General features: G+C 36.7%; 1 protein-coding gene across 1 annotated transcript; it reads right to left on the reverse strand.

The window, feature by feature from the left end:
- Positions 1-1,018: 1,018 nt before the first annotated feature.
- Positions 1,019-9,293, reverse strand: Dorip1 (dopamine receptor interacting protein 1). The gene is made up of 5 exons (XM_020181720.2): positions 9,155-9,293; positions 6,558-7,082; positions 5,114-5,203; positions 4,000-4,134; positions 1,019-2,927 (listed from the first exon to the last, which is right to left on the reverse strand). The coding sequence occupies exons 2-5, from the start codon at positions 7,079-7,081 to the stop codon at positions 2,744-2,746; spliced, it is 933 nt and encodes a 310-aa protein (XP_020037309.1). The 5' UTR covers position 7,082; positions 9,155-9,293; the 3' UTR covers positions 1,019-2,743.
- Between the last annotated feature and the right edge of the window lie 18,341 nt (positions 9,294-27,634).

Here is a 27,634-nt window from a genome sequence, read left to right on the forward strand (position 1 = left end):
TTACTTACTTCCTGGAAGACCCAACTTTTCAGTACCATAGGGATTAATTTCAATGTGATTTTTGGAGGGAATACCAAACCATAGCAAGAATGCTGTCCAGATAACCATAAAGTGAACCCTGGGCCACTTAGGTAGGATATAAGATCTTATATTTAAGAACTTCATATAAATGTCTTTATCAGATAAACTTTTAGGGTAGAATTTGATGCTGATTTTAAATGCTAGAGCATTGAGAAAGATTGTTTTAGCCATAATTTAATAGTACTCATTTTACATGGACTGCTTACCCTATGTTTCAAAGTTATATAATCACTATAATTGCTATACATAATTATATACACAATTGTGATTATCATTAAATAATTGTAATTTTTTCTATGCTCAATGTGTATCATTTTGTTTGCTCTTGCTCTAAGAAAGCAATAGAATATAAGAGTCACTCTCACTTGTGTCTTACCAGTTATCATTAGTTTCTCACCATTCATTGGATCATGTCTGGTGACAGTGCCTCAAATACTAAATCAAATCAAGTATTTGTAAGTGAAAAGCTATTTCAAAGTAGTAATCCAAGTAAGACTGACACAAATTGGAGGTTTCTTTGCTGAAGAGAAATTGGCAATTCCTTCTTAAATTTGTCCTTTACCCTACCGATTATAGCCAAGGTTTTAAAATTTTTTCTGCCCCCATAAGTAGTGCCTTGCCACATTTTGATTAAAAACATATTCTCATTTTTCCCTCTTATTTCTTCATCTTTCTTCCTGATTTTTTTCTAAGGATGTTAAATGTTCAAAGAAATTCCCACATTGTCACCTTCACATTCTTTAGATAATACAGTTTTTCATTCTTTTTGACTCCTTTTCTATTCACTGGTCAGCAGGGGTAATTTTTTCTTTCTACCAGTAAACTACTACCATAACACATACTACCAATTCTTCAATCCCCACCACCTGGGATCCGGAAGGCATATTTAGTTCCTATTATGCAAAAAATATATTAGTGATATGAACTACTGCCTAAATAATTTTGAAAAATCTGAAAAGTTTATTAGTAAGAGAGAATCTGGGAGACTGCCTGTACATGAAAGAGGTAGAAAAATATTTCATTTATTAGCATGTTCAAGGTAGTCAAGATTTTAACAAACATCTTAATCCTCACAACAACCCTGTGAGGTAGGTAAGTCATTTGGTGATAAATTAATATTCCAAATAAAGTGCAATTCCTAAAGAATGAATCCACATTAGGAATAATTAATGCTAGTAATTTAAATACACTATTTTATGTATATTCTGATTCATGCCATAAGTTATGAGAAATGTTTACTATAAATCCAATTTTATTTATTATACTTTGGAAACCCTGGGTAAATTTTAAAACATACATCTTTTATCCTTATGTAAAAAAGTACTTTTCATAGTATTTATTGAAAGTGAGGCATTCTCAGCAGTTTCACCAACATTTATCCATTCTTACAGTAAGTTATATCAACATGGCACTATGGCAATGTAAGATTTAATTTACTGAATGAAACTTTAGTAATTTGGTATATGGCAGTGAATTGTTTTGTCATGTACAAGTCTTCCAATATATTGCACCTAATTTCAACCAAAAACCTAAAGCAGACTTTATTGACATATAACCATTAAAATTAACTGTGGCAAATTTCAAAAAGGTATTTTTCCTTGAGAATATTTTTTCCCTTGAATTGCAAAAGGAAGAGTGATTTTAGCAAAGGTAAATAGAAATATCCTGATAACTATAATTCTGTGGCTTATATTGCAAATCGAAGCTTCCTGCTATTAGTTACTGCCTACAAGGGAGCCAGCAGATGTTACTCTAAAAATTTAAGTATGTTTTTTCTTTGTGCCAATATAAAACTTCACAGAAGAAATATTCCCAGGTACCTACTGCCTCTTAAACATGTACTTAAGTATGTATCTATTATTAGTTCAACACTAGTAAACATCCATTTGCTTAATATTTTTTATAGTTGCCTTATTAGCAAAATAACTTTTTATTAGAGAATTTCTATTACGTTTAATAATTTAGGATAGTTATATAATTCAGTTGAAAGAACAACTTTAAAGTTGGAAACTTAATTAACACTTGAAATCGACTGGCAGGTTCATAATATTTTAGCAGTTACAGTAATTTGCCATCATAAAGAAATAATTTAAGTCCAGAAAAAATTTCTCCATAAATATTTTTAAACACTGCTGCAAGAAAATTAACAAAGAAATTAAATGGGTAAAATAAACTAAGCCATTTATAAGTGGTACATTCAAATTCTCACTAAATCTAATAGTGCACTTTGGATTATAGCGAGGTAAGGCAAAGAAATACAGATAACTAAAATACTGACTTTTACCCAGGTTTTACTTGGATATCCAAAAGGAAAAATTTATAATTAAAATGACAAAGAATTTTCTAGGACTTAAGGACAGAATTGTAAAATCTCTGAGGTATATTTAAATAAAAATATACAAAGGCCACAAGATATATTTTATTTCAACATAAAATATGATTATATAAAAGTAACCCAGGAATTATAAAAAAGAAATACAAACATTTTTGCATAGATCTTCTATATAAAATATTTACCTGGGGCTAAACACTGGAAAATACCCTCTGAAACTAGTATAGTTGAACTGTTTCCTTGGATACCAAGTATACACAACATAAAAGCCCTTCATCTAGGGGAGCATGGGCAGGCGGGAAAACAATTTAATTTAGCATCAATCTATATTTATTTCTCTGCTGCTCGAATATAAACCAATGATGACAAGAGGAGAAACTCTGGGGGTTTATTTAACAAAATTAAATTCACATTTCTGAGGCCATCATAGTGCATCCAATGTCCATCAATCTGGAAAGCTGCAGAATAATGATGTTCCTCTTTATTAAATAGTGTGGCACCTTCCAACAAATACCTGCAAATTAAATAACAAAAATTGTAATACTTTGTTTTTAAAGTAAACATTCCTTAAATGCTTAGCTAAAGAATAAAAATAATATTGTTTAATTCTGTTCCTGAAAAAGATATTCATCATGTACTATAGTTTTCAAGTACAATATTTTTATTAGCATATATTAATTATACAAAGGGGTTTTACTATGATATTTTCATACATGCATATACTGTACTTTGATAAATTCACCCCCCTGTATTAGTCTTTATGACTTCTCCTCCTTTTTAAAGTATTTTTAATGGTTTTATTCTGTTTTTATACAAGCATATAAAATATTTTGATCTTATTTACCCCTCTTTTCCCTTCCCCCCACTACAGTTCCTATCCCCAAAGAGTCCATTTTACACTTGTGTCATTCTCATTACTTGTTTTTCTCAATCTGGATTATTTTGCTTAACATGAAAATATTTTTTTATCATTTTTCCATTTATTCACATTAACATGAAAATGTTTTCAAAAATTCATATAATTTATAAAAATCTAGCTTAACAGATAAACCCATAACTTGGATTCTACTGAAAAAGAGACTTATAAAAAGCCTTTTAAAGTCCAAAGTTACAAGTATCCTCTATTTCCTGATTTATATACATTTTTATTTATTATGACAAGTAACAACTTATGTTTAAATGATGATCTACTACATAACACTTTATACTACTTTGACCTGAAATACAAATACCAGCCAGCATTTACTATATGCTTACTACGTATCAGGCACTATAAACACTTAGCATATGGCTCCAAATAGTGTCTGTCATATGTTTTATAGATAGTAAAACTAATGTGTACACTGGATAAATTACTGGTCCAAGGGTACACAGTTTATAAAAGATGGGGCTGGGATTTGAACTCAACTTTTCCCTTCCATAATCTGAGTACCTAATCATAATGAACGGTAATGAACAATTCCCTGAAGCAGATTACATAAATTCAGTAACAGATATAATCTTAATAGCTAGTCAAAATCATGACAGACTAGAGTAAGTATTTTTTAACTAGGTTTGTAAAATAAGCAAGCTGAGCAAACACCTACTTGTGATCAGATAAATCCAAGTAATAGGGTACATATGCCAGATCTTCAGATTTCCAATGCTGCATATTTAAAACAACAAAAGGGGGTGCCCCGTGGCAAAAAACTCGTTGGGAAAATTCTCTTAGGCCGCCACACCTAAAATGGAAAATGGGCATGAACATTATTACACTTGGGACAAAGATACTTTTTTGAGTTGTTTTTAATTTTCCAGTTGGCATAGTAATCTGAAAATGATATGGTTATGTTATTACTTTATATACCTCTTCTTAGATATTTGCAGGATGTTTTTTATAAGAAGTTATACATTAAAAGCTAGCTATTTCTATTAAGAGTTATAAAAGTATGAGTTTGTTGAACTGTTGAAAAGTTTTTATTTGTAGATACATTTTGCTCTTTAAGCTGGTTTTAAAAAATGATTAGAGAGGGAAAAATATTAGCAGAAAAAAATGCTCTCTTTTTAGTATTACCAGGTATAAAGCGTGTCAATCAGAATACAAGAAAGACAATTTATACAGTAAAATCTTGATTAACCAGAAAACTCAGGAAACAGTCTTCTGGCTAACAAACATTATTGACTATGCTAAGCTAACCAGAAAAGTATTTGTTTCTGTACTTGTTGCTAAAATACGTTAGTTCACTTTTGGACTTAATAATAACAATTAACTGAATGTGTTTTTATCTTTCTTTCTTTTGTGATTAACTATAAGATTGTGATTCCAAACATTAACTCTTGTACAACAACTGTACAATGATGTCACAGAAATCGCTAAAAGATCAGGATGAATATATTCTACCTGTCTTGACTTTTTTTTTACTATTTTAAAGTTTTGGGTTGTCATTTACCTCTTTCTCCTAATTGAGGAATGAATGCAGAAAAAATATCTAGTTAATTGAGGGTCCTGATGAGGTGGATTCTGGTTAACCAAGGTTTTATTGTACCTACTCAGCAATAAGGCTGTAATTACTGTGTTTTATAGTAAGATTCAAGAAGTGCTAGTATTCCTAATTATGAGTTTCTACTTCATAATATGCAACTTCAAAGAGCACATCACTCCAGATTTCCTTTTAAACAAAACAGAAATACTTTTATCTTAAATGCCCATCATATACTCACCCCAGCTCTTCACACAGTTCAATCTTAGAACAGAATAACTCATCCACAGCCAGTCGTATCAAGTTTCCATGTGGAATTTCTTGGGGAGGACTGCAATAATTGTAAAGTGCAAGTAAGAACTGCATCAATGTTTTACGTATCAGTATATTATTAGAGTAATAAATTCTTTATAGATCAATCATTATTAACAGAACCAAGATCAATCATTAACAACCTCTTTTATTCACCTTTGTACTTCTTGCAGATACTGTAGAAATCAGTAGAAATCAGTAAGTATTAATACATAATTTTTTAAGGAACATTAAAGTTCTCTGTAAAAATCCTAAAATATGCACTTGTTGCTACTTAAACAAAACTGTGCCTCAATAGTGGCAATACTGTCTGGTGAATAGAAACTAGGTTCCAGAATTAGGAGAGCAGCTGATTAGTTACCTTAGTAAATGCAAGTCAAAAACATAACTGTCTTCAGTTACCTCATCTGTTAAAAACTTTTCCCATATATACTTAAGAGATGTTTTAAATACAGATTATAAAAAATAGGCAGAAGCTTTAAAAAGACTATGATGAAAAGTATCTTATTAAATGAGAGAATTATAAAATATTAGTATAATACAGATAGGTAAATATTGATTCACTTCAAAATAATTAGATAAGAACTTTTACAAAATTAAAAATTTATAAGACACTTTTTAGCTTACTATGATGTACAGTAACAAAACTTTTCCCCTGATGAATTTCAAAATCATTGTTGTCAGCAAAACAGGAAAATAGACAGTATAGTTCAGAAAAAAAATACAAATTTAATTAAATTAATTAGGGTGTAATCCCAAATGCAAATAATCTATTAGGCTGTTTTTCTTGACCTTAGAGCTAAATACCCTTTCTAACAATGGGTCTGTTTTCCTTCCACTGGCAATTACTTCTTTTTTAGCTCATGTTCCCTGGGGCACTCCACTGAGGCTTGCCAGTTTGGCCTCCCTTCCTGTCATTTACCAGCTTGGAGCTCTGCCTTCTTTTTGAAAGCCAAAAAAACATTCAGATGGCTTCTAGCATCTTTCCCAGTTACTGTAAAATGTTCTCACACTTACATCCTCTCCAAGTGTGAGATGCCAAATTCAGGGTTTTTGTCTATATTTATGCTCGGGCCTTGGCATGAAAGTATTTTTAATCCTCTTGTTCATGTGGAACAAGCCTTCCTCACAGAAACCCATTCAAATGGCAAAACATTCTGAAACATTAAAGTGCTCTGTAAGAGGTTAAATCTATGGCACAAAGAATTACCTAGTCATATTAATAAATTCATACCAATAGTAAAACACTTTGTGTACTAAATTACTTTCTACTGAAAAGTTACTGGTTGCTTATCATGTGAGTAGATACATGTAAGTTAATGCAATGTTCATTTAAAAAAGTAAACATAACAAAAAAGACTAGAACAACTTACTTTATACTAATTGTGCGCTGCTGATCTTCTTGCACTCGAGTTGGGCATCGCCAGTTGGAACAGTAACTCTCTTGAATGGTAGACATGAGATTTTCGAGATTTTTTGTAAAATTGTCATGCTCATTCCCAAACAAATCAATTATTAATGAAGCTTTGTGAACTTCAGATTTGTATTGCTGTTTTTCCATCTTGTCCCAAATCCAAAGTAGCTTCACAGTTGTAAAACTGTAGGTGTCCATTAAATAAAGAAAACAGTCTACAAACTCTCTACCAAAATGAAGAGAGAGTTCCCTGGGGAAATTTTCATTTTCATTAAGAATGACATAGAGTAACATCAAGAATCCATCTATGGTGCAGGTATTTTTCAGTCTTATTTCAACATAGAGTGGTGTACAGGATACTGCTTTGCGGCCAGCTTTGATAGTAAAAACACCTCCCCAAGGAAGAACAGGCCTCCAAAATGATCGATCTTGGTTATAGTTATTTTTAATTGATGCTTTGATCTCTTCAAACAGTGTCTTCATCCTGCATTTAAAAATTTAAAATAGAACATGTAAATGCATATGTTTGAATGAAAATAAATCTACTGTAGGATTCAAATTAAATTTTGTTAGATGGCCTGTCAGTATAGCAAAAAAAATTAAATGCACTGCTTTTTGGTTAATATGTATGTTTGGTCTCTGGAAAGAAGCTGCAGTTAGTCTTTCCTTTGAGGTACAGAATGACCATTTATGGGCCTCTGTATTAATTAATTGGAGACTGTATCTTTGATTTAGGAAAATTCTGGAAGAAAAATTCTAAATGAAAATAGATATCTAAAGACACAAACCTATGGAAATGTCATAATTAAACACCGTACTTTGTACAATTAGCATATACTAATAAAAAAATACACAACCTAAATTTGTTTAGTTAGATTCTTAATGTACCCCCACCTCTTTCCTCCAAAATTCAAGCTGTGCTTCATTTTCTTGTTAATGGGTGATTTCTTATTAAAAAAATGATGTAATAGGATCCTTAATTTTGGGGTATAGATTAATAGCCATTTAGTGACCTTCATGTTAATTATACTACACATTTTATCTATGCCATAAAATACTATGTACTAATACCACCTGTTGCTAAAGATGAAGACTAATTCTGTTATTAAACTCTGAAAGACAGCAAATGAGAAGTAATCATAACAACTTTAATAAGTGTATAAATTAAAACACCTTTTCCAATGTTACCTTTTATGGAAAAATGTTTTTATGAAAAAAGTGATGCACCTGAGAAACAGGATCAGAGAAACATGTAACTGAAGTCAGTGTCTTATTTTCAACATCATATCCTCCCTAGCGTATGAACCCAACACTCAATAATACTGCAGACCTGAGTTTTGTGTGAAAAATTAAGTTCAAAATTACTTTTGCAATACTAGCAAACTAAAAATTCAGTTCTACACACAGTGCAATGTTTCTGTGTAACCCAGGATACTGTGGACTCTTATAATATTCAACACATAGTTTGAAGTGCATACCGTTTTTATACAGTGTGCTAATTAACACACTGGCCCTAGTCAACCTCTTAGAAATAAGATGGTATCACAAAACTGAAGCCTAGGCAAACATAAAACTCATTTCTTAATAGAAACTGACCCGTTTCATTTAGAAATTTTTAAAAAATCATAAAGTATTCAAGTATTTTAGAAATGAAAAATGTATTTTCCACGGTTTATCTATTGAATTTTAAAGAATTTTGTAGCAAGCTTTAAATTACTTAAAAGACCTTATGTGTTCAAACTCCTAAATATTGTATTGAAAAGGAAGAGTAACTAGTGAGTGTTTTTCTTCAAATTATCTCTTAGACATGACGAAATGAAGGGTAACTATAGCTCTATAAAGCAATGGTTATAATCTAAGACAGTTTTGTACGACATGAATCTAAAGTTCCTTAGAAATGGAGGACTGGAAGAGTTAGAGGACACTTGTTTCAGCATGAATTTGGTGATATGTTAAAAAAAATTGCAATTAAAATGAAAAAAAAAAAAGGAAAACAGATGGAGGAGCGGCTACAAAGAGCTTGACTTAAAACTGCCTTAGGTTTTGTCACTCCGTAGCTGTTCCGTCAGGCACTGAGCTGGAAGCGCAGAGCCTCGCGTTTGAACACACCTGAAAACTCCATTTCCTTGGAAAAATGACACTTCCCTAGGTGGTCACTGCCAAGGGTCGCAATCTGTACTCAGTGCTGGCGGTCAGAATCAGACCACTTGCCCAAGGCTTGGACTACACCGGACGTCCAGGGGGGTCCCCTCGACTCAGCCCCCGAAATACTTTCTGGGAAAAGGGGCACGCGGCTCCTCCGCGGGGCAGCCGGGCAGCGGGGCAGCGCGGCGCTCGGCGCGGGCCCCAGACGACGCGGCACCTTTGGAGGCCCGCACCCTGCACGCGACCATCCCGCGCCAGCCGCCGCTCCCGGGAGGCCTAGCCCCGCACGTAGGCGGGTCCCCGAGCCGGGTCCCGGCGACACTGGGCCCCCGCCAAGCGCCGCGGACTGCGGGAAAATGGGCGTTCCCACACCGGTCAGTCCCGGTCCACTGGACAGCCGACTCCTCATACCTCCCGGGGGACCGAAAACCGCCGGTGCCGCCGCACCCGTCGCCGCCGCCGCTTGCTCATGGAGAACCCGGGCTGCCACCGCCACCGCCGCCTCATCTACTAGCACCGTCGGCTGTCTCGGCCTCCCCCGGCGTGAGTGCTGGGCTCCAGCATGGCCTCCATCGCACCCGCCGCGGCGGATGCCACAGCAGGTCCAACGCCCAGGCCCGATCCGACCGGACCCACGGAGCCAGGACCGCGGACGCGGGGACACGTCGCTTCTTATTACGGAGGAAGATTCCGCCTGACCTCCGCCCCCCTCCCCCCAGACCCCAGTTTACAGCTTCCTGACGGTGCTACTGCGCAGACGCGAAGACGCTGGGCCAAAACGTGCGTGTGTATACAGCGTCCAGATTTGCCCAATGGGAGCCAGGCTCAGGAGTGGAGGGCGGGACCTCGCCGAGGGAGCGGCGTTCCAGGGAGAGAGGGTGGGTGGAGTAGTCGGAAGCAGGCTGGGTTTGCACCGAGTCGAAGTTATTTCAAGTGCAAATAACTTTTTGAGGTTTGTACCATTTTAGGACGTTACTTGGTTTTAGTTTGTTTATAGATCTTTTTATATTTGTAATTCGGAAGGAGAAAACGCTATTTTCTCAGGGAATTATTACGATATAAGATTTTGAGTTAAGTATATATTTAGGAAAAAGTTGAATTGGTGTGTTAAATGCTAAATTAGGATTCAAGATAAAGCCAGTGTGCTACTTTACAATGAAGTTAATGCCATTAAAAAAAAATAGATACCTTTAGCCCAATTGCAGTGTTGAAAAAAAGTAGTTTTGGAGATAAGTTCCCACACAGCTAGAGTTTGTGGGCTAAACCGCTGTTCCTGTTTATTAGACTGTATTTTATTAAGATCTTCTAAAGGCTCAAAGCCTTGCATGACTCAGTACCCAGAAAACCGAGGACCCTCCGGAAAACTGTAAGTATAAAGTGAGTTGCACCTCTCAGAATCCAGTATGGCTGGTACAGAGAATTGAAGGCCAGCCCATCATATCAGTGTGGTTCTCAGGCTGAGCTAAGGAGGTTAGATGCCTTCCTGAACAATATGGTGGTTAGTCAAGATTGTGCAAAGATTTTAGTCATGGCCCTCTCAAGCAGTCTAGTGATAGATGGATGGAAGCTGGGAGAAAAACTTGATATGTTCAAGGTAAGAAGGAACAAACATGTCTCTGAGCAGAGGGGGAGAATGATGGCATTGCCCCAAAAAAGAATAACTAATAACTTCTAGGAGGCCTGTTCTTTTTAATTTCTTATGATATTTTATAGATGAGAATACTGAAGTTCTGAGAGATTAAACACACCAGTATATTGGAATTCACATGTAAAAAGTTCACATACTATTTCTTCAGTTAGAAAATCCCTTTAAAAATGTTTGTTAATTATGTGAGTAATTCTAGAAGTGCGATGACTTGATCATATGGTAGGTGTATGTTTAACTATTTAATAAATTGAGCTGGGCATGGTGACTCATGCTTATAATCTGAGCTGCTCAGGAGTCAAAGATCAGGAGGACCATGGTTGAACAAAAAGTTAACAAAGACCCTATCTCAACAAACATGCTGGGTGTGGTGGTGCATAACTGTAGCAGGGAGGAGGATCAGAAGAAAAACAGACAGGCTGTGTTCTGATAATGAGGCAGGGGGAAGGACTGGCGAAGCAGAGATAAAACTTAAAGAACTGAAACATGAAGAAGGTCACACAGCACTGGGGGAATGAAATAGCCAATGAAGTCACATGCAGCCATATGTGGGTTGAGCTTTGCTTTTTGCTTCTATAACCTGTTTGCCAGGGTATACAAAGTGAGACCTCTTTGCTCTTGGGGCTCAGCCTTTGGACACAAGTCTGCTTAGTCTGTGCACAATAAAACGTTGCTTCCTGCTAAACTGCCTCAGTGTCCTGTATCTCACCTTGAGATTCCCACAACATTTCTTGGGGGTTGTTGCCAGGATTGTAGAGATAGTGATTTGTCACCTCCCTTGTCACCGGGGTACATCCCCTGGACTGCCAGGATAAAATCCCACCAGGCATCAATGGACAGTTTGATCTGGAGGAGGGACTCATTTTCCCAGTGAGTTGGGGTGAAAGCCTCAGATGCACAACGAAACCTGGTGAGGGGCAGGAAACAGCAATGGGAGGGGAGCACCACTCACCAGACTGGTAAGAACCCGGGTCAAATTCAGACCTGCCTCAGGAGGCAGAAGGTGAGATTGATCACCTCCCAGAGACTGCTAGTAACTGCTTTTTGGGGTGAAACTGTGTCTCCGTTTCAGGGAGTGGGGCGTGGGGCGGAAGTACTGTGCTATGTGAAAGTGTATGAGACACCTCCAAGAGTTAGGGGGGCAATCAGCTTTTCCTGGGAAATAGCCACAACCAAGGTTAAGGGATGGACAACCAAAATTCAGTTCCAAAGAGGGAGACTCACAGAGAATAGGTGTATCATCCACTACTCCAGCCCTCTGGCTGTAATCTAGATTTTTTTTTTTCCTTTTTTTGAGTGCACTCTTAATTTTGTGTGTGTGTGTGTGTGTGTGTGTGTGTGTGTGTATCAATTTGTTTAAAACACTGGGCAAAATTAATTTGCTCCTGGAATCCCGGCTCATCTTACGCATGCTTAAGTTGACATTTTTTTTCTGGCAAGCTTAATTTATAAAACTTTTTTATGTGTATGTGTGTATGTTTAAGCATTTTCAAAATTGTTCTTAAATTGCTGTTATAAGGTTAATATGATATTCAAGGTAACAAAAAAACCCCAGGGTTTTTGTTTTAAAGATCTCTGTTATAAACTGATTAAACTTTTTACATCTGAATATGTAAACATCATATAATAAGAACCATTGATGATGGTTTTGAAACTTATTTCAGTCAGGTCTCACTAGAATGCAGGCATTCAGAGGTTAACACTCTGGTATAGACCAGAGGAGGAGAAAAAAGGGGAAAGAGCACAGCCTGCAGCAGGAATCTTAAAATTTGGGTAGTTAAAAATGACCTTAGCCTGTTTCATTCTGTCATAAATAAAATCTGGGATTTAATTCTCTCTTATAATACATGGGTCTATTAACAAATGGGCTTTTTTCTTTCTTTCTGGTCTTTTTTCATACAAATACAAGACTCCAAGTTAAAAGATTTTATGATTTATTTTCAACAAGTAACAAATCTCTCTCTCTCTCTCTCTCTCTCTCTCTCTCTATATATATATATATAGATAGATAGATAGATAGATAGATAGATAGATATGATATTAAGGATATGGGTTTTAAAAATAAAAGGTTAAAAAATACTTTTAAATAAAAAGAAAAGGATAAGGACAAGCTCCCCCAGGTGATATAAGATAAGTTTTTATTAAAAGATGGAGTTTATAAATGTTTATATAAGTGATTGACTTGACCAAAATCCAGTTACATTAAGTGTTTGGTAAGGTCAAAATTTAAAGTACTAATATTAAACTAAAACTTAATTCTCTAAGCTCATAACAGCAAGACTATCTTAAAATTATATTGTTCTTTAATAACATTTACAAAAACTGTCTCAAAAATGGTTTTTGTTTTGTTAAGATAACTCAGAAATTTTTGGTGCTATGGGTTAATCAACAAATTTGTGAAGACAAGCATTTATTAAAACCACAGAGAGGCAAGAGGCAGCTGAGAACAGGGAGTACTGCTACACTGATATGAAGGTCAAGACAAATTTACTTGTGTAAAGCAAAGTAAAAAAAAGAAAAAAAGCCAAAGTATCCAGGTAGGATAAAAAAATAAAAACTCAAAAAGGAGCACTATACTGAAGGTCAAGACCTCCAGTTTTTATTGGAGTCAGCAGAGTGAAGATGTTAGTCCTATTCCTTCTACATGGCAAGCAGAGGGAATTTTTGGCCTGGGATGGCCAGATTGGGCCTGTTATTTTAGGGGGGCTCCATTGACCACAGGTTGATGGGACCCTGCTGTATGTCATGAGCCATCTGTTAATGTCAACAATCTGGGATATGATCCCTTATCAATGTCTGAGCCATGATTCTTGGTCATTAAGTTTCCTAACTCCACATTCGGTCCCCATAAATATTTACCTGTATTCTCTGGTGATCTTTGTTGTTACTAAGGTCACTGAGTCATGGTCATTAAATTGTTGGTTTATGTTGGGGTTAACAGTGAGGACAGCCATATTAGGATCAGACCCACTACCCCCTTGCAGATGGCTTACTAGGAACTCCCCACCCAACCTCAAAGATTGACAAAGGGACAATTGTTAACCTTTATCTCTTCAGATGGATGCCAAGGACAGTTGAGCAGAGAGTGACCTAACTACAGCTTATCTTTCTTGGTTGTCCAGCAACAGTATCCCTTAGTGACCTTCCTGGTACTTTTCTACTAGTCCCCTGTATCTAGTCCAAGCCTATGTATGGCAATGGGCTCTTGCTCTCTTGCTGGAGTCCCTCTCCACAGGGCTCCCGCCTGAACAATAAACCCTGTGCTGGTGTTTGAGTCGTCTCTCTGCCTCTTCCATGCCTCTTATTTTCTAACAGTTTATGTAAAATTTTCTAGATGACCTCATGGTTAAACAACTGTTCCCCTGGGTGGTTCTAATACAGTCTGTACCCTATATGGGTCTGTGACTGGCCTATTTAGGTTTACTAAAATTGTTCTTCCTGTCCCCTCAACTGATGAAAAAAAAAATCTAAAGTTTTACTTCAAGAACAACAACTAAATTAATATGTATATATAATCTCTATAGAGCTATGAAGTTATTGCTGGCTCCTTATACTAAATATATTTATATTTTTCAAGTATATCAAGCCTTCTAAAATAAAAAATTTAGATAAACACGGTAACAAAAAGTTAATGGTACTGATATACTGTTCTGTTAGTTGCTTAATTGTCCATCAAAATTTTAACCATGGCTCTTTTAAGTTTTTGTCATTACAGTTCTAATCCTTCTGGGACATTTACAATCAAGTCCATAAAAAATGACTTTAATAAGTACTTATTTGTCACCAGATTAACTTTTTAGACATCTGCTTTTGTTGGATTTTGTTATTTATTGTCCTTTTCTAGAAGCCCACTGCCTAAGTGTCATTTCTTCTAAGCCTCTTTCTTGCTTAAATATGACTAAAAATGTCTAGTTGGTACTGACTCCCACCTGATCTGCTTGTTATTCCCCTCCGCCCCCACATGGGACCAAAACCAACCAACCAAGCAAAATCCAGGAAAGAGCAAATCCTCATGACAAGGAAAGAAATTGACCAGTCAAGAAAGATCTTCAGTCTATGGCCATACCACCCTGAATGTGCCCAGTCTCATCTGGTCTCAAAAGCTAAGGAGAATCGGGCCAGATTAGTACTTGGATGGGGGTCAGATCTTCAGAAGAGACAGCTCAGAGACAAACAGTTTGGAGACAAGGTGGGGCATGCCATCAAAATTCAAATGGAGTCACTCATGGCAGACCTCTCAAAAATAACCAAGGCCAAGAGGATTGAGGAAGTAGTTCTTATACATGTGTAGCCATCTGGCATTAAAGCCCTTCCAGACACAAACTCATATTTTTAGACGAGTCTTCTACTTAGAGACAAAATGACTATTTTTACTGGGTCTAAACATGTCCTTTGATACTTAAAGATGGTAGTTTTAACTTTTTTAAACAATGAGTTTTCTTAAACATATACTGATAGTATATTGTTGCCATGGTAATTCTACTCAGTTGAAAAAAAAAAGATGCTGTCTGGGTAAAAAAAAAAGTCCAACCATTAAAACACCATCAGAGGGGCCCTTTTGTTATCATCTTGTCTACCCCCACTGCAGTTAAAATAACAAAATTGCTCCCTGGATCCACCACTACCAAGTAAAGCCAGCGTCTTCCAAGTGGGAGTGTGTCCCTGACTCAGCCTCACCATCCAAAATCATCCTCCAGAACATCTGCACCCACCCTTGGCAGGACTCTGCTTCCCAGGAGACAACAGGGGACCACAAACAATGGGACAATAGCCCTGCTTTAGTCACTCTGAAAGCTGACAAGTCTACACACGGAGGAAGCTCAAACATGGGTTGCATCCCTCCTCTCCTCTACACAGTTGGACCCTTACCTTTTGGGTTGGCCCTTACAAGGTTTTTCCCATGTACTGAATGTTATAAAAGAGCCATTGTTGGGACTTAGGCACTTTGTATCATGCACCTACCAACAGATCAGATGTTAAATCTGCTCATATACTCCCAGGTTAATGAGGTTGCTGGCAAGTGATACTGAAAGTCCCAGAGAAAGCAATATGGACTGCATTTGTCATAAAAGTGGGGTGATGGGTCTTATCCTAGGAGCATGCTTAATATTACTCTGCCTGGTCCTCCTGGTATTGCAGTCTATGGGGAACATTATGGAGGCCACTATAAAAAGTAAAATGGCCACGCATGTAATGATGCTATGGAAATACAAATCCCTAGATCAGGATGATGCTTTTTGACCCTAGGTGGGTCTGAGCATCAAAGGGGAGAATAGTGTAGCAGGGGGGCGGGGTCAGAAGAAAGACATACTGTGTTCTAGTAATGAGGTAGGGGGAAGGGATGGCAAAGCAGAGAGATAAAACTTAAAGAATTTAAACATGAAGGTCACATAGCACTGGGAAAATGAAATAGCCAATAAAGTCACGTGCAGCCACATGTGGATTGAGCTTTGCTTTTTGCTTCTGTAACCTGCTTGCAAGGGTATATAAGGTGAGACCTCTTTTTTCTCGGGGTTCAGCCTTTGGAAATGAGTCCACTGGGTCTGTGTCGGCTCAATAAAACATTGCTTCCTGCTAAATGGCCTCAGTGTCCCTGTATCTCACCTTGAGATTCCTGCAACAATCCCAGGAATATAGGAGGTGTACATAGGAGTATTGCTGTCTGAGGCCAGTCCTGCAAAAACCACATGATCCCATCTGAAAAATAACTAAAGCAAAGGTGTGGGAGGCATTGCTCAACTGGTTTTCATGCCTGCCTAACAAGCATGAGGCCCTGTGTTCAAACCCCAGGACCACCAAAAATAAAAAAAGAAAGAAAAGAAAATTGCTACATTGTTTTTCCATTATGGCTGTACTATTTTACATTGCAATGGGGAATGTATGAAAGCTCCAGTTCCTCCATATCCTTACCAACACTTGGTATTTTTAATCTTTGTAATTTAGTTAGGTTATTATTCCAATAGGTGTTGGTGGTGTTTTATGGTTTTAATTGCATTTTGTTAATGACAAAAATTGGACATCTTTTCATGTGTTTATTTGCCAACTGTATATCTTTTTTGGCAAAGCATCTATTCAGTCTTTGTTCCACTTTAGTAAAATCAGTTGCTTGTTTTAAGTTTTGAAAGATTTGAAAAATATACTCTGGTTAGAAGGCCATTATCACATATATGCTTTGCTAATATTTTTCTCCCAATATTGGTTGGTCTTTTCATTGTCTTAATGTGTGTTTTGAATATCAAAAAATTTGATTTGAAATCAAATTTTAATAAAGTTTGATTTATCCTTTTATGTAATGTGGTTTTGGTGTTTTGTCTTAAAAAATTTTTGCCTACTGTGAGATCACAAAGACTTTTTCCCATTGTTTTCTAGGGGTTTTACTGTTTCAGGCTGCACATTTAGGTTTATGATACACTTTAAGTTAACTGTTGTATATAATTTGAAGCATGTATCCAAGTTAATATTTGTTGCACATGCATACTTAATTGTTCCAACAATATTTGTCAAAAAGACTACTCTTTTCCCCCTGGGTTATCTTTATGCATTTGTCAAAAATCAGTTCATTTTATAAACATTTAATTTTTATTCATCATCAACTATATGACAGTGTACTAACACTGGAGAAACAAATCAGTAAGTGTTCTTTGTTTGCAAAGACTAGAGAGAATATTGCCAAATTAAATAAAATAATAGCTTTATTGGGAGGGGGGATGTGAGGTATAATAGAATTAAAGAAAAAACTGAAAAATCAGATGTCAGCTAACCTGACTGATGACAAGATATACTTTCCCAAATGACAGTGAGGCCATATGCTGTTGCACAGATGTCTGCTACAGTAGTGCTTCCTACTTTTCTCACACTTTATATGTGATGAGTGATCAGAACCAGTCATTACATGAGGCTGATGGATATTAGAAAGTGTCTGTAATAGGGTGTAGTGAAAAAATCCAGTACATTTCCTTTAGATTATAAATTGTAATTAAAAAGCAAAACAGTAGGAAAGATTGAGTTTATATATAAATGTTCTCAAAATCTATTTAAGATTTATTGATAAACGAGCTTATTTCCATATTTCAGACCTTTATTTAAGCCTAATTATAATATATATAAGGAAAAGTACATATAGAGAGATATAGATACAGGTATCATAATTATACAGTCCACTGAATTTTCACAAAGTGAGTATGCGTGTTCTGTGTTCCAGTTAAGAATACTTGTGTGGGAGAATTCCAAGATGGCGGCTAGAGGGAGGAAGCAGAAAGCTTGCCTCCTATAGTGAAATCTTGGAGAGATGCTGGAGACACACCTTGCAGGCAAAACCACCGAGAAGAGGCAAAACTTTGACCTCTCCACATCTCCAGCCGGCGCACAGAATCTCCACTTCATGTTAAACAGAGAAACCAGGAAGGCCCCCAGGCTGCCAGTTGCCCGCGCCCAGACAGCTTGGGAAGAGGTGGACAAGGTGAGCTAAGTGGTACATGGTACTCTCACAGGCAACCCTGGGCCAGAACAGCATAGCCCCCTGGACAGACCAACCTCCATCTGGGGAAAAAAGAGAAACTGAGTAATAAGCAAGAAGAACAATAAAGACACATTGCAAAAAGGGTCGGGTGCACTGAGCGCCAAAGAGGGGGAAGGGGAATCCTTCCTGGAACTGTAAATAAACAAGCTGGGCCTGGCCAGAGAGGCTCCGGTGAGAGCAGAGGTGTGCACCCAGCAAGCAGGAGCGAGAAAGATTGTAAAAGTGGCGGTGGGAGGAAAACTCCACAGGAAAGGGGGGAAGACCGACTCACCACATGAGCTGTAAACATGCAGGCCAGAGAAAGTGGGTGCAGTGTCACCTCCCCCAGTGTGCTTCGAAAGGGGAGAGCTTGTAGCAGAGACTCGCGCATGAGAACTCTGAGTAAACAAAGCCTGCAGGGCCAGGTGAGTGTTAAGATCACTCCAGAGATCTGGCTAAATAATGCCTCCAGCAACAGCAGGCTAATAGCAGTGGACAGGCAAGCTACAGCCACAGACAGCCATTCACAGAACTGTCTCCAGACTCTTTTTTTCTCTCTCCCTACCTTTGATGAGAAAACAACCAAACTACACCTGCATGCTGAAAAAATTACTGAAACTGTATTGCATTTGAACTTGGGACACTTTGTGGGGTTTTTTTTGTTGTTGTTGTTTAGTTTTGTTCTACTTTATGCATCCCCTTTGATGAGACAACTACAAAACAACATCTGAGGCACTATCTCCAGGACTGGAGGCTGAAACAGACACCAAAATTATTAAGACTGAAACTTCATTGCATTTGAACTTGGAGGTTTTTTTTTTTCTATATTTCATTTTGTTTTATTTTATTTATATATATATTTCTTTCATTTACTTATTTTTTATTTTTATTCTTATCTTTATTCTTTTTATTTTTTATTTTCAATCCTATCTCTGTCTTTAATGCCTGTTCAGCTCACTGTCGATTAGTACACTAACGCTCCCTGTTTATATCTTTGAAAATTTTTGTTTGATTCTTTGTTTTGTTTTTTCCTACTTGTCTGTTTTTTACTTTTTCCCTTTTTCTTTAACTTCTTTGCTTTCCCTCTCCTCTCACCCTTCCATTCTGAATATCACCATTGTTATTATTACAAGATAGAAAATACTTAATTGCACACAGTACAGGGAAAATAACAACACCAAGGGCAATGATGGGAAGACAGAAAAAAAAGGGAAACCAGTTTTCCCAGAGCAAAAAATTAGTACAGGAACCAGAGGGAAATGAAGAAAACAGATACTCAGATCCACACTCCAACAAAATGAAGATAAACTATGCCAAAGAACCCAATTAAGCCCACAAGAATAATTTAAAAGAAGACATACTACAGATACTCAATGAGAATTTTATAGAGATGATACTGGATATGGTCAACCAAAATGTACAGGAGACACTCAAGAAATTCCAAGACAACAAAAATAGAGAATTTGAAAAAGCAAAAGAAGAAATAAAGGAAACCGTAGAAGCACTGTATAAACACCAAGTGAAACAGAGAACATGATTAATAAAGAGATAAATGAACTCAGTACAAAAATAGACAACATTAAAAAGGAAACCACCCAGGACATGGAAAACCTCAGAAAAAAGAACAAAACAGAACTGCAAAACAAAACAGAAGGCCAATCCAGCAGAATAGAACAAACAGAAGACAGAATCTCAGAACTTGAAGATGAAATGGTAATTAAAGGAAAAAACCAAAGACTCTTAATAAAACAACTCAAGACCTGTGAAAAGAAAATGCAAGACCTCACCAACTCCATCAAAAGACCAAACTTGACAATCATGGGCATCGAAGAAGGAGAAGAGGTGCAAGTGAAGGGAATGTGTAATATAGTCAACAAAATAATAACAGAAAACTTCCCAAATCTAGAGAAAGATACTCCCATACAGATGCAAGAGGCCTCCAGGACACCAAACAGATCAGATCAAAATAGAACTACCCCATGACATATCATCATTAAAACAACAAGTTCAGAAACTAGGGAAAGAATATTGAAGGGTGTAAGAGAGAAAAAACAAATAACATACAAAGGTAAACCCATCAAAATCACAGCAGACTTCTCAACAGAAACATTAAAAGCAAGAAGAACATGGGATGAGATCTTCCAGGCACTGAATAAAAATAACTTCAACCCCAGGATACTCTACCCAGCAAAACTATCATTCAAAATAGATGGAGCAATAAAAGTCTTCCATGATAAGCAGAAACTAAAACAATATGTGACCACAAACCCACCACTACAAAAGATTGTTCAAGGGATTCTGCACACAGAAAGTGAAACAATTTAACCATGAAAAGACAGGCAGCACCAAACCACAGGAAAAGAAAAAGAAAGAAAGTAGAGAGTATCTTCAACTTAGGTACACACAATCAAACCTTCAAACAACTAAGACAACTAAGTGACAGGAATCACCACATACCTATCAGTACTAACGTTTAATGTTAACGGACTTAATTCACCCATCAAAAGGCACCTCTTGATGAAATGAATTAAAAAGGAAGATCCAACAATTTGTTGCTTACAGGAGTCCCATCTCACTGACAGAAATAAGCATAGGCTTAGTATGAAAGGCTGGAAGAAGATTTACCAAGCCAATGGCCCCCGAAAACAGGCAGGAGTAGCAATACTTATCTCTGACAAAGTAGACTTCAAACCTACATTGATCAAACAAGATAAAGAAGGACATTTCATACTACTAAAAGAGGAAAAAGACCAAAAGGAAATAATAATCATCAACCTGTATACACCCAATGTCAATGCACCCAATTTCATCAAACATACCCTGAAAGACCTAAAAGCATATATTAACTCCAACAAGTGGTTGTGGAGACTTTAACACCCCATTATCATCGATAGATGATAGATAGGTCATCCAAACAAAAAAATCAATAAAGAAATCCTAGATCTAAAATATATAATAGATCAAATGGACCTGCTTGATGTCTACAGAACATTTCATCAAACTTCTACACAACATACATTCTTCTCAGCAGCCCATGGAACCTTCTCCAAAATAGATCATATCCTAGGGCACAAAGCAAGCCTCAGCAAATATAAGAAAATAGAAATTATACAGTGCATGTGTGCACAATGCAGACCCTAATGGATTCTGTGCTGAATTCTATCAGACGTTTAAAGAAGAACTGATACCAACCCTCCTTAAACTGTTCCACAAAATAGAAAGGGAAGGAAAACTGCCTAACACAGTTTATGAAGCCAGTATTACACTTATCCCAAAACCAGGCAAAGACAGCTCCAAAAAGGAGAACTATATGCCAATCTCCTGTATGAACATGATGCAAAAATCCTCAACAAAATAATGGCAAATTGAATTCAACAACACATCAAAAAGATCATTCACCACGACCAAATAGGCTTCAGCCCAGGAATGCAGGGGTGGTTCAACATATGAAAATCAATAAACGTAATAAACCACATTAACAGAAGCAAAGACAAAAACCACTTGATCATCTCAAAAGATGCAGAAGAAGCCTTTGATAAGATTCAACACCATTTCATGGTAATAGCTCTAAGAAAACTAGGAATAGAAGGAAAGTACCTCAACATTATAAAAGCTATATATGACAAACCTACAGCCAGCATTATACTTAACAGTGAAAAACTGAAACCATTCCCTCTAAAATCAGGAACCAGACAAGGAGCCCACTATCTCCACTCCTATTCAACATAGTACTGGAATTCTTAGCCAGAGCAATTAGGCAAGAAGAAGGAATAAAAGGAATACAAATAGGTAAAGAAACTGTCAAAATATCCCTATTTGCAGATGACATGATCCTATACCTTAAAGACCCAAAAAGCTCTACTCAGAAGCTTCTAGACATCATCAGTAGCTACAGCAAGGTAGCAGGATATAAAATCAATATAGAAAAATCATTAGCATTTCTATACACTAATAATGAGCAAACTGAAAAAGAATGTATGAAAACAATTCCATTTACAATAGCCTCAAAAAAAAATCAAATGCCTAGGTGTAAACCTAACAAAAAATTTGAATGACCTCTACAAGGAAAACTATAAACTTCTGAAGAAAGAGATTGACGGAGACTATAGAAAGTAGTGAGATCTCCCATGCTCATGGATTGGTAGAATCAGCATAGTAAAAATGTCTATACTCCCAAAAGTAATCTACATGTTTAATGCAATTCCCATCAAAATTCCAATGACATTCATGAAAGAGATTGAAAAATCTACCATTAAATTTATATGGAAACACAAGAGGCCACGAATAGCCAAGGCAATACTCAGTCAAAAGAACAATGCCAGAGGTATCACAATACCTGACTTCAAACTATATTACAAAGCAATAACAATAAAAACAGCCTGGTACTGGCACGAAAACAGACATGGAGACCAGTGGAACATTACAGAGGACCCAGATATGAAGCCACACAACTATAACCAACTTGTCTTTGACAAAAGCACTAAAAATATATGATGGAGAAATAGCAGCCTCTTCAACAACAATGCTGGGAAAACTGGTTAGCAGTCTGCAAAAACCTGAAACTAGATCCATGTGTATCACCCTATACCAATATTAACTCCAAATGGATCAAGGATGTTAATATCAGACCACAAACTCTAAAGTTGATATAGGAAAGAGTACAAAATACTCTGGAGTTAGTAGGTATAGGTAAGAACTTTCTCAATGAAACACCAGCAGCACAGCAACTAAGAGATAGCATAGATAAATGGGACTTCATGAAACAAAAAAGTTTCTGCTCATCAAAAGAAATGGCCTCTAAACTGAAGAGACCGCCCACAGAGTGGGAGAAAATATTTGCCAGCTACACATCAGACAAAGGACTGAGAACCAGAATATATAGGGAACTTAAAAAACTAAATTCTCCCAAAACTAATGAACCAATAAAGAAGTGGGCAAGTGAACTAAACAGAACTTTCTCAAAAGAAGAAATTCAAATGGCCAAAAAACACATGAAAAAATGCTCACCATCTCTAGCAATAAAGGAAATGCAAATTAAAACCACACTAAGATTCCACCTCACCCCTGTTAGAATAGCCATCATTAGCAACACCATGAACAACAGGTGTTGGCAAGGATGCGGGGGAAAAAGGCACCCTCTTACACTGTTGGTGGGAATGTAAACTAGTACAACCACTCTGGAAAAAAATTTGGAGGCTACTTAAAAAGCTAAACATTGATCTACCATTTGATCCAGCAATACCACTCTTGGGGATATACCCAAAAGACTGTGACACAGGTTACTCCAGAGGCACCTGCACACCCATGTTTTTGTAGCACTATTCACAATAGCCAAGTTATGGAAACAGCCAAGATGCCTCACCACTGACGAATGGATTAAGAATATGTGGTATCTATATACTATGGAATTTTATGCAGCCATGAAGAAGAATGAAATGTTATCATTTGTTTGTAAATGGATGGAATTGGAGAACATCATTCTGAGTGAGGTTAGCCTGGCCCAAAAGACCAAAAATCGTATGTTCTCCCTCATATGTGGACATTAGATCAAGGGCAAACACAACAAGGGGATTGGACTTTGAGCACATGATAAAAGCGAGAGCACACAAGGGAGGTGTGAGTATAGGTAAGACACCTAAAAAATTAGCTAGCATTTGTTGCCCTTAACGCAGAGAATCTAAAGCAGATACCTTAAGGCAACTGAGGCCAATAGGAAAAGGGGACCAGCAACTAGAGAAAAGGTTTGATCAAAAAGAATTAATATAGAATTAACACACACGCACAGGAAATTAATGTGAGTCAACTCCCTGTGTAGCTATCCTTATCTCAACCAGCAAAAACCCTTGTTCCTTCCTATTATTGATTATACTGTCTCTTCAACAAAATTAGAGATAAGGGCAAAATAGTTTCTGCCGGGTATTGAGGGGGTAGGGGGAGAAATGCCCCTAACTATGTATGCACATATGAATAAATGAATAATAATAATAAAATGAATACCTGTGTAACAAATCACCCCAAAATGTAGAGGCTTAAAATATTAATATTTGTTTTGCTCATGAATTTGCAGTTTAGGTAGGTCTTGGCTGGGATATGTTGAAGACTGGGTGTTTGAAATTATCTGAAGTCTTTTCACTCATATGTCTGGCTGTTGATGCTACCTGGTAGCTGGAACTTAAGCTGTGTTTGTAACCATAATACCTACACATGGCCTTACACTCAATATGGTGACTGGGTACTAAGAGGGAATGTTCCAAGTAAGAGGGTCACTACATAGAATCTTTAGCACCTTTTGTAACCTAGCATTGGAAGTCATTTAGTGCTTTTTTTTTTTTTTTTTTTTTTTTTTTTTTGGTGCTGGGGATAAAACACAGGGCTTGGTACAAGCTAAGCAAGTGCTCTCTTACTGAACTACACTCCTTAGCCCTTCTGCATTCTTTTTGCTAGAAGTAAATCACTAAGGCTAGCCCATATTCAAGAAAAAAAGGTGAGTTTCACCTTTTGATAGAAGGCATTTGAAAAGATAAGTGGATATATTTTAAAACCATCATTTATATAACAAGCTCCCTGATCAAGAAGCAGAACATTACTAGCACCTCAGTTTCCCTTCCTGTCATTACCCACCCAACAGTTTACCATTGTCCTGCTTTCTAATATACATATTGCCCACTTTTGTACTTTATATAAATGAGAGCATAAAATACATGGTTATTGTCTATATCTTTTTTCAGCATTGTGAGATACATTTGCATTGTCTTGTGTACAGTTCTTACTACTGTTTAGTATTTTATTTTGTAATTAATACATACTTGCCCAGTTTATTGCTGACAGGCATTTGAATAGTTTCTAATTTGTGGCTAATATGAAGAATTCTGATGTGAAATTCTATTAGTCTTTTGGTATTCATGTAAATAATAAATACCTGTATACCTATGAATGTATAGGAGAACTCATATAATAGTGAAATTATTGGGTTTAGGGTATTTTACATTCAATTTTAGTAGACACTGCCAAATAGTTTTTCCAAATTGCCATCTGCAGTAAGTGGCATGATTTATTTTTCTTTCTGTGGGACCGGGGTTTCAATTTAGGGCTTCATGCTTGCAAAACAGGTACTCCAACACTTGAGACACACCTCCAGTCCATTTTGCTCTGGTTATTTTGGCGACAGGGTCTTGCAATCCATTGCCTGGGCTGGCCTCAAAGCATGATCTTCTCAATATCAGCCTCCCAAGTAGCTAGGATTATAGGCTTATGCCTGGCTGAACATGATTCTTAATACCAAGTTTTATGCTTGAAATGACTAAACAATTCCAATTCCATACCTGTTAAGGACAGACATGGTGAATAACACCTGTAATCCCAAGTACTCAGGAGACAGAGATCAGGAGGATCATGATTTGAGGTTAGTTGGGCAAAAAGTTAGCAAGACCTTCATCTCAACAAATAAACTTGTTGTGGTGGTGTACATCTATTATCCCAACTAAGGAGGAGGCATAGATAGAGGATCATGACTTGGGCAAAAGCAAGATGCTATTGAAAAAATAAGTACAAAAGCAAAAATGAATGGGGGCATGGCTTGAGTATTAAAGTGCCTTAGTTTAAACCTCAGTACTGCAGAAAGAAAGAAGGAAGGAAGGAAGGAAGGAAGAAAGGAAGAGAAAGAGAAACAACAACAAAACAACTATAAACAAGAATTTCCCATGGACAGGAGAAGGCCGAGTTGAACTGCGTGTAATGACAGAATGTGGCTTTGCAATCATGATGGTCTTCCTACATGGTGGCTCAGGGATCTAAGAGCAAGTTTCAGTGAACAAAGCAGATACCTGCATGCCCTTTTATGACCTAACATTAGCAGTCTAGCCCAGTCATTGTACATATAAGTGGACGACGGCAGATTGCAGAAGAAAATTTATTATGTTTTCTTCAATTGACAAATAATCTTTTATTGTTATTAATCAGAATTCAGATAATTTGATCTTTTAAAATTGTACTCAAAACTTAATAGCTCTTCCACTGGCAGGTGTAAAGTTGAAATTCATTGTAATAATGATACTAAGTTTACAATCCATTCAAATTTTCCTATCAAGTACCTCAAAACAGTAATGTTTTTCCTTCAACATAAACATATTTTACTCTATTAGTCTTAAAAAGGACTTTTCAGGATCCGAACTGTAATGTTGACTTCCATTATTGGTGAGCTATTTTTAATCCTACTTTTCCAAAAGTTGAATTTTTGCTTTCAATCTATAAACTTGTTGGTAAATGTTTTTAAAAAAAATCCAAAATCTACTATCAAGGAAAATGCAGTGAGTTTTCTGAATATAAATACTGAAGAATATAAGAGCCTGAAAAAGTAAGAGGAGGACATTGATATCTGAGCTTGAAATTAGAGAGCCTTTGTGGAGAGGCTGTCTTACACAGCTAGGCCACAGTGATGCCTCAAGGAGAAAACTGGGGAATAAATACCTAGATACTTTCTTCCCCTCTCTGATATCATGATGTGTTGTCATTTCTTCTACTCTTGTATTGTTTGAATGTGACACCTTTTCCATTTCCTTGCTTCATTGGTTGACAATACTGACAATTTCAATATTGGTTGATAAAATGAATAATTCTGAAATCATATCGTCAGATTAGTTTTACTGCTGTCTCTTTGCTGTGCTTGTCATACACTTTTACTGCTATATGGAACCTTAATGAATAATTTTTAAAACAGTTCCATTTTAGTTATCTTCATGTTTACCATTTCCTTTGTGTTGATCAAAGTTTCCATCTGGTGTCATTTTACTTCAAGCTGATGAATTTCCTATCAATTTTGCTATAGTGCAGGTCTGCTATGTTGGTTTTAAAAAATGGTTGCACATTCTTTGATACTTTTCTATTGAGATATTAAATTTGTCTCCTCCTCTTGAGTCTGGGTAGGTTTGTGGCTCTTTTCATATTTAGCATACAGCAAAAATGAAACTCTATGACTTCTGAGGCTAGGTTATAAAAGACCATGGGCTTTTTACCTTATCTACTTGAACACTTTGAGCTCTGAACCACCATGTGAAAAGACTACTATGCTGGGAAGCCCTGTCCTGGGTAACAAAGCCAGCTAGGCCAACCTTCTAGTCACCCCTGATGTGGTGCCAGATGTGTGAGTGAAACTGTTTTGAGGACTCCCATTCACTAGATGAATACTACTGAATGACCTCCCTTGATGCTACAAGGAATAGAAAACTGCCCAAATTGCTGTTTTTCTTGATCACAAGATAGAATAAAATCATCATTATTTTAGGTGACTATTTTTTTGGGCTATTTACACATCATTAGGTAAGTGGAACAGAATTTGTAGTGCTATTGTAACAAAAGCATGGCATTGACTTTGGGACAAGATGTCAAGCAGAAGTTGAAAGAACTTAACTGCTAGAGTAATCCTGGCATGCACTGAGGAAGACATCAATGAGGGCTTAAAGGGAAATGTTACTGGAAGCTGGAGGAAAAGATGCTCTAGTTAGGTTATGGCAGATTGTTTAGCACGTGTGATAAAATGGAGAATATAAAATATATTTAGTGAACTGGTAGAGCTGGTACAGGAGATTTCCAGGCAGAATGTTGAAGGTATCAACTGTTTTTTGTTTATTAGTTTTTAAACTATGTATCATAAGGTGTGGATAGACATAGCTGTACTGAAGAAGAAATTATTCCACTATCAAACAATTTCGATGAACTATGTAGGAGCACAATCTGAAAATAAAACTTTGCT

Source organism: Castor canadensis, chromosome 3 (assembly GCF_047511655.1).
Source record: "Castor canadensis chromosome 3, mCasCan1.hap1v2, whole genome shotgun sequence".
NCBI lineage: Eukaryota > Metazoa > Chordata > Mammalia > Rodentia > Castoridae > Castor > Castor canadensis.

What these genes read in the sequence shown, in the direction of transcription:
- Dorip1 (XM_020181720.2), bottom strand. Translation starts at nt 7,081, where the DNA reads ATGAAGACACTGTTTGAAGAGATCAAAGCATCAATTAAAAATAACTAT. An exon ending in GAACTGTGTGAAGAGCTGGG is followed by an intron (nt 4,135 to 5,113) that starts GTGAGTATATGA and finishes TTTCCATTTTAG; the next exon opens with GTGTGGCGGCCTAAGAGAAT. An exon ending in TTGGATTTATCTGATCACAA is followed by an intron (nt 2,928 to 3,999) that starts GTAGGTGTTTGC and finishes TTTAATTTGCAG; the next exon opens with GTATTTGTTGGAAGGTGCCA.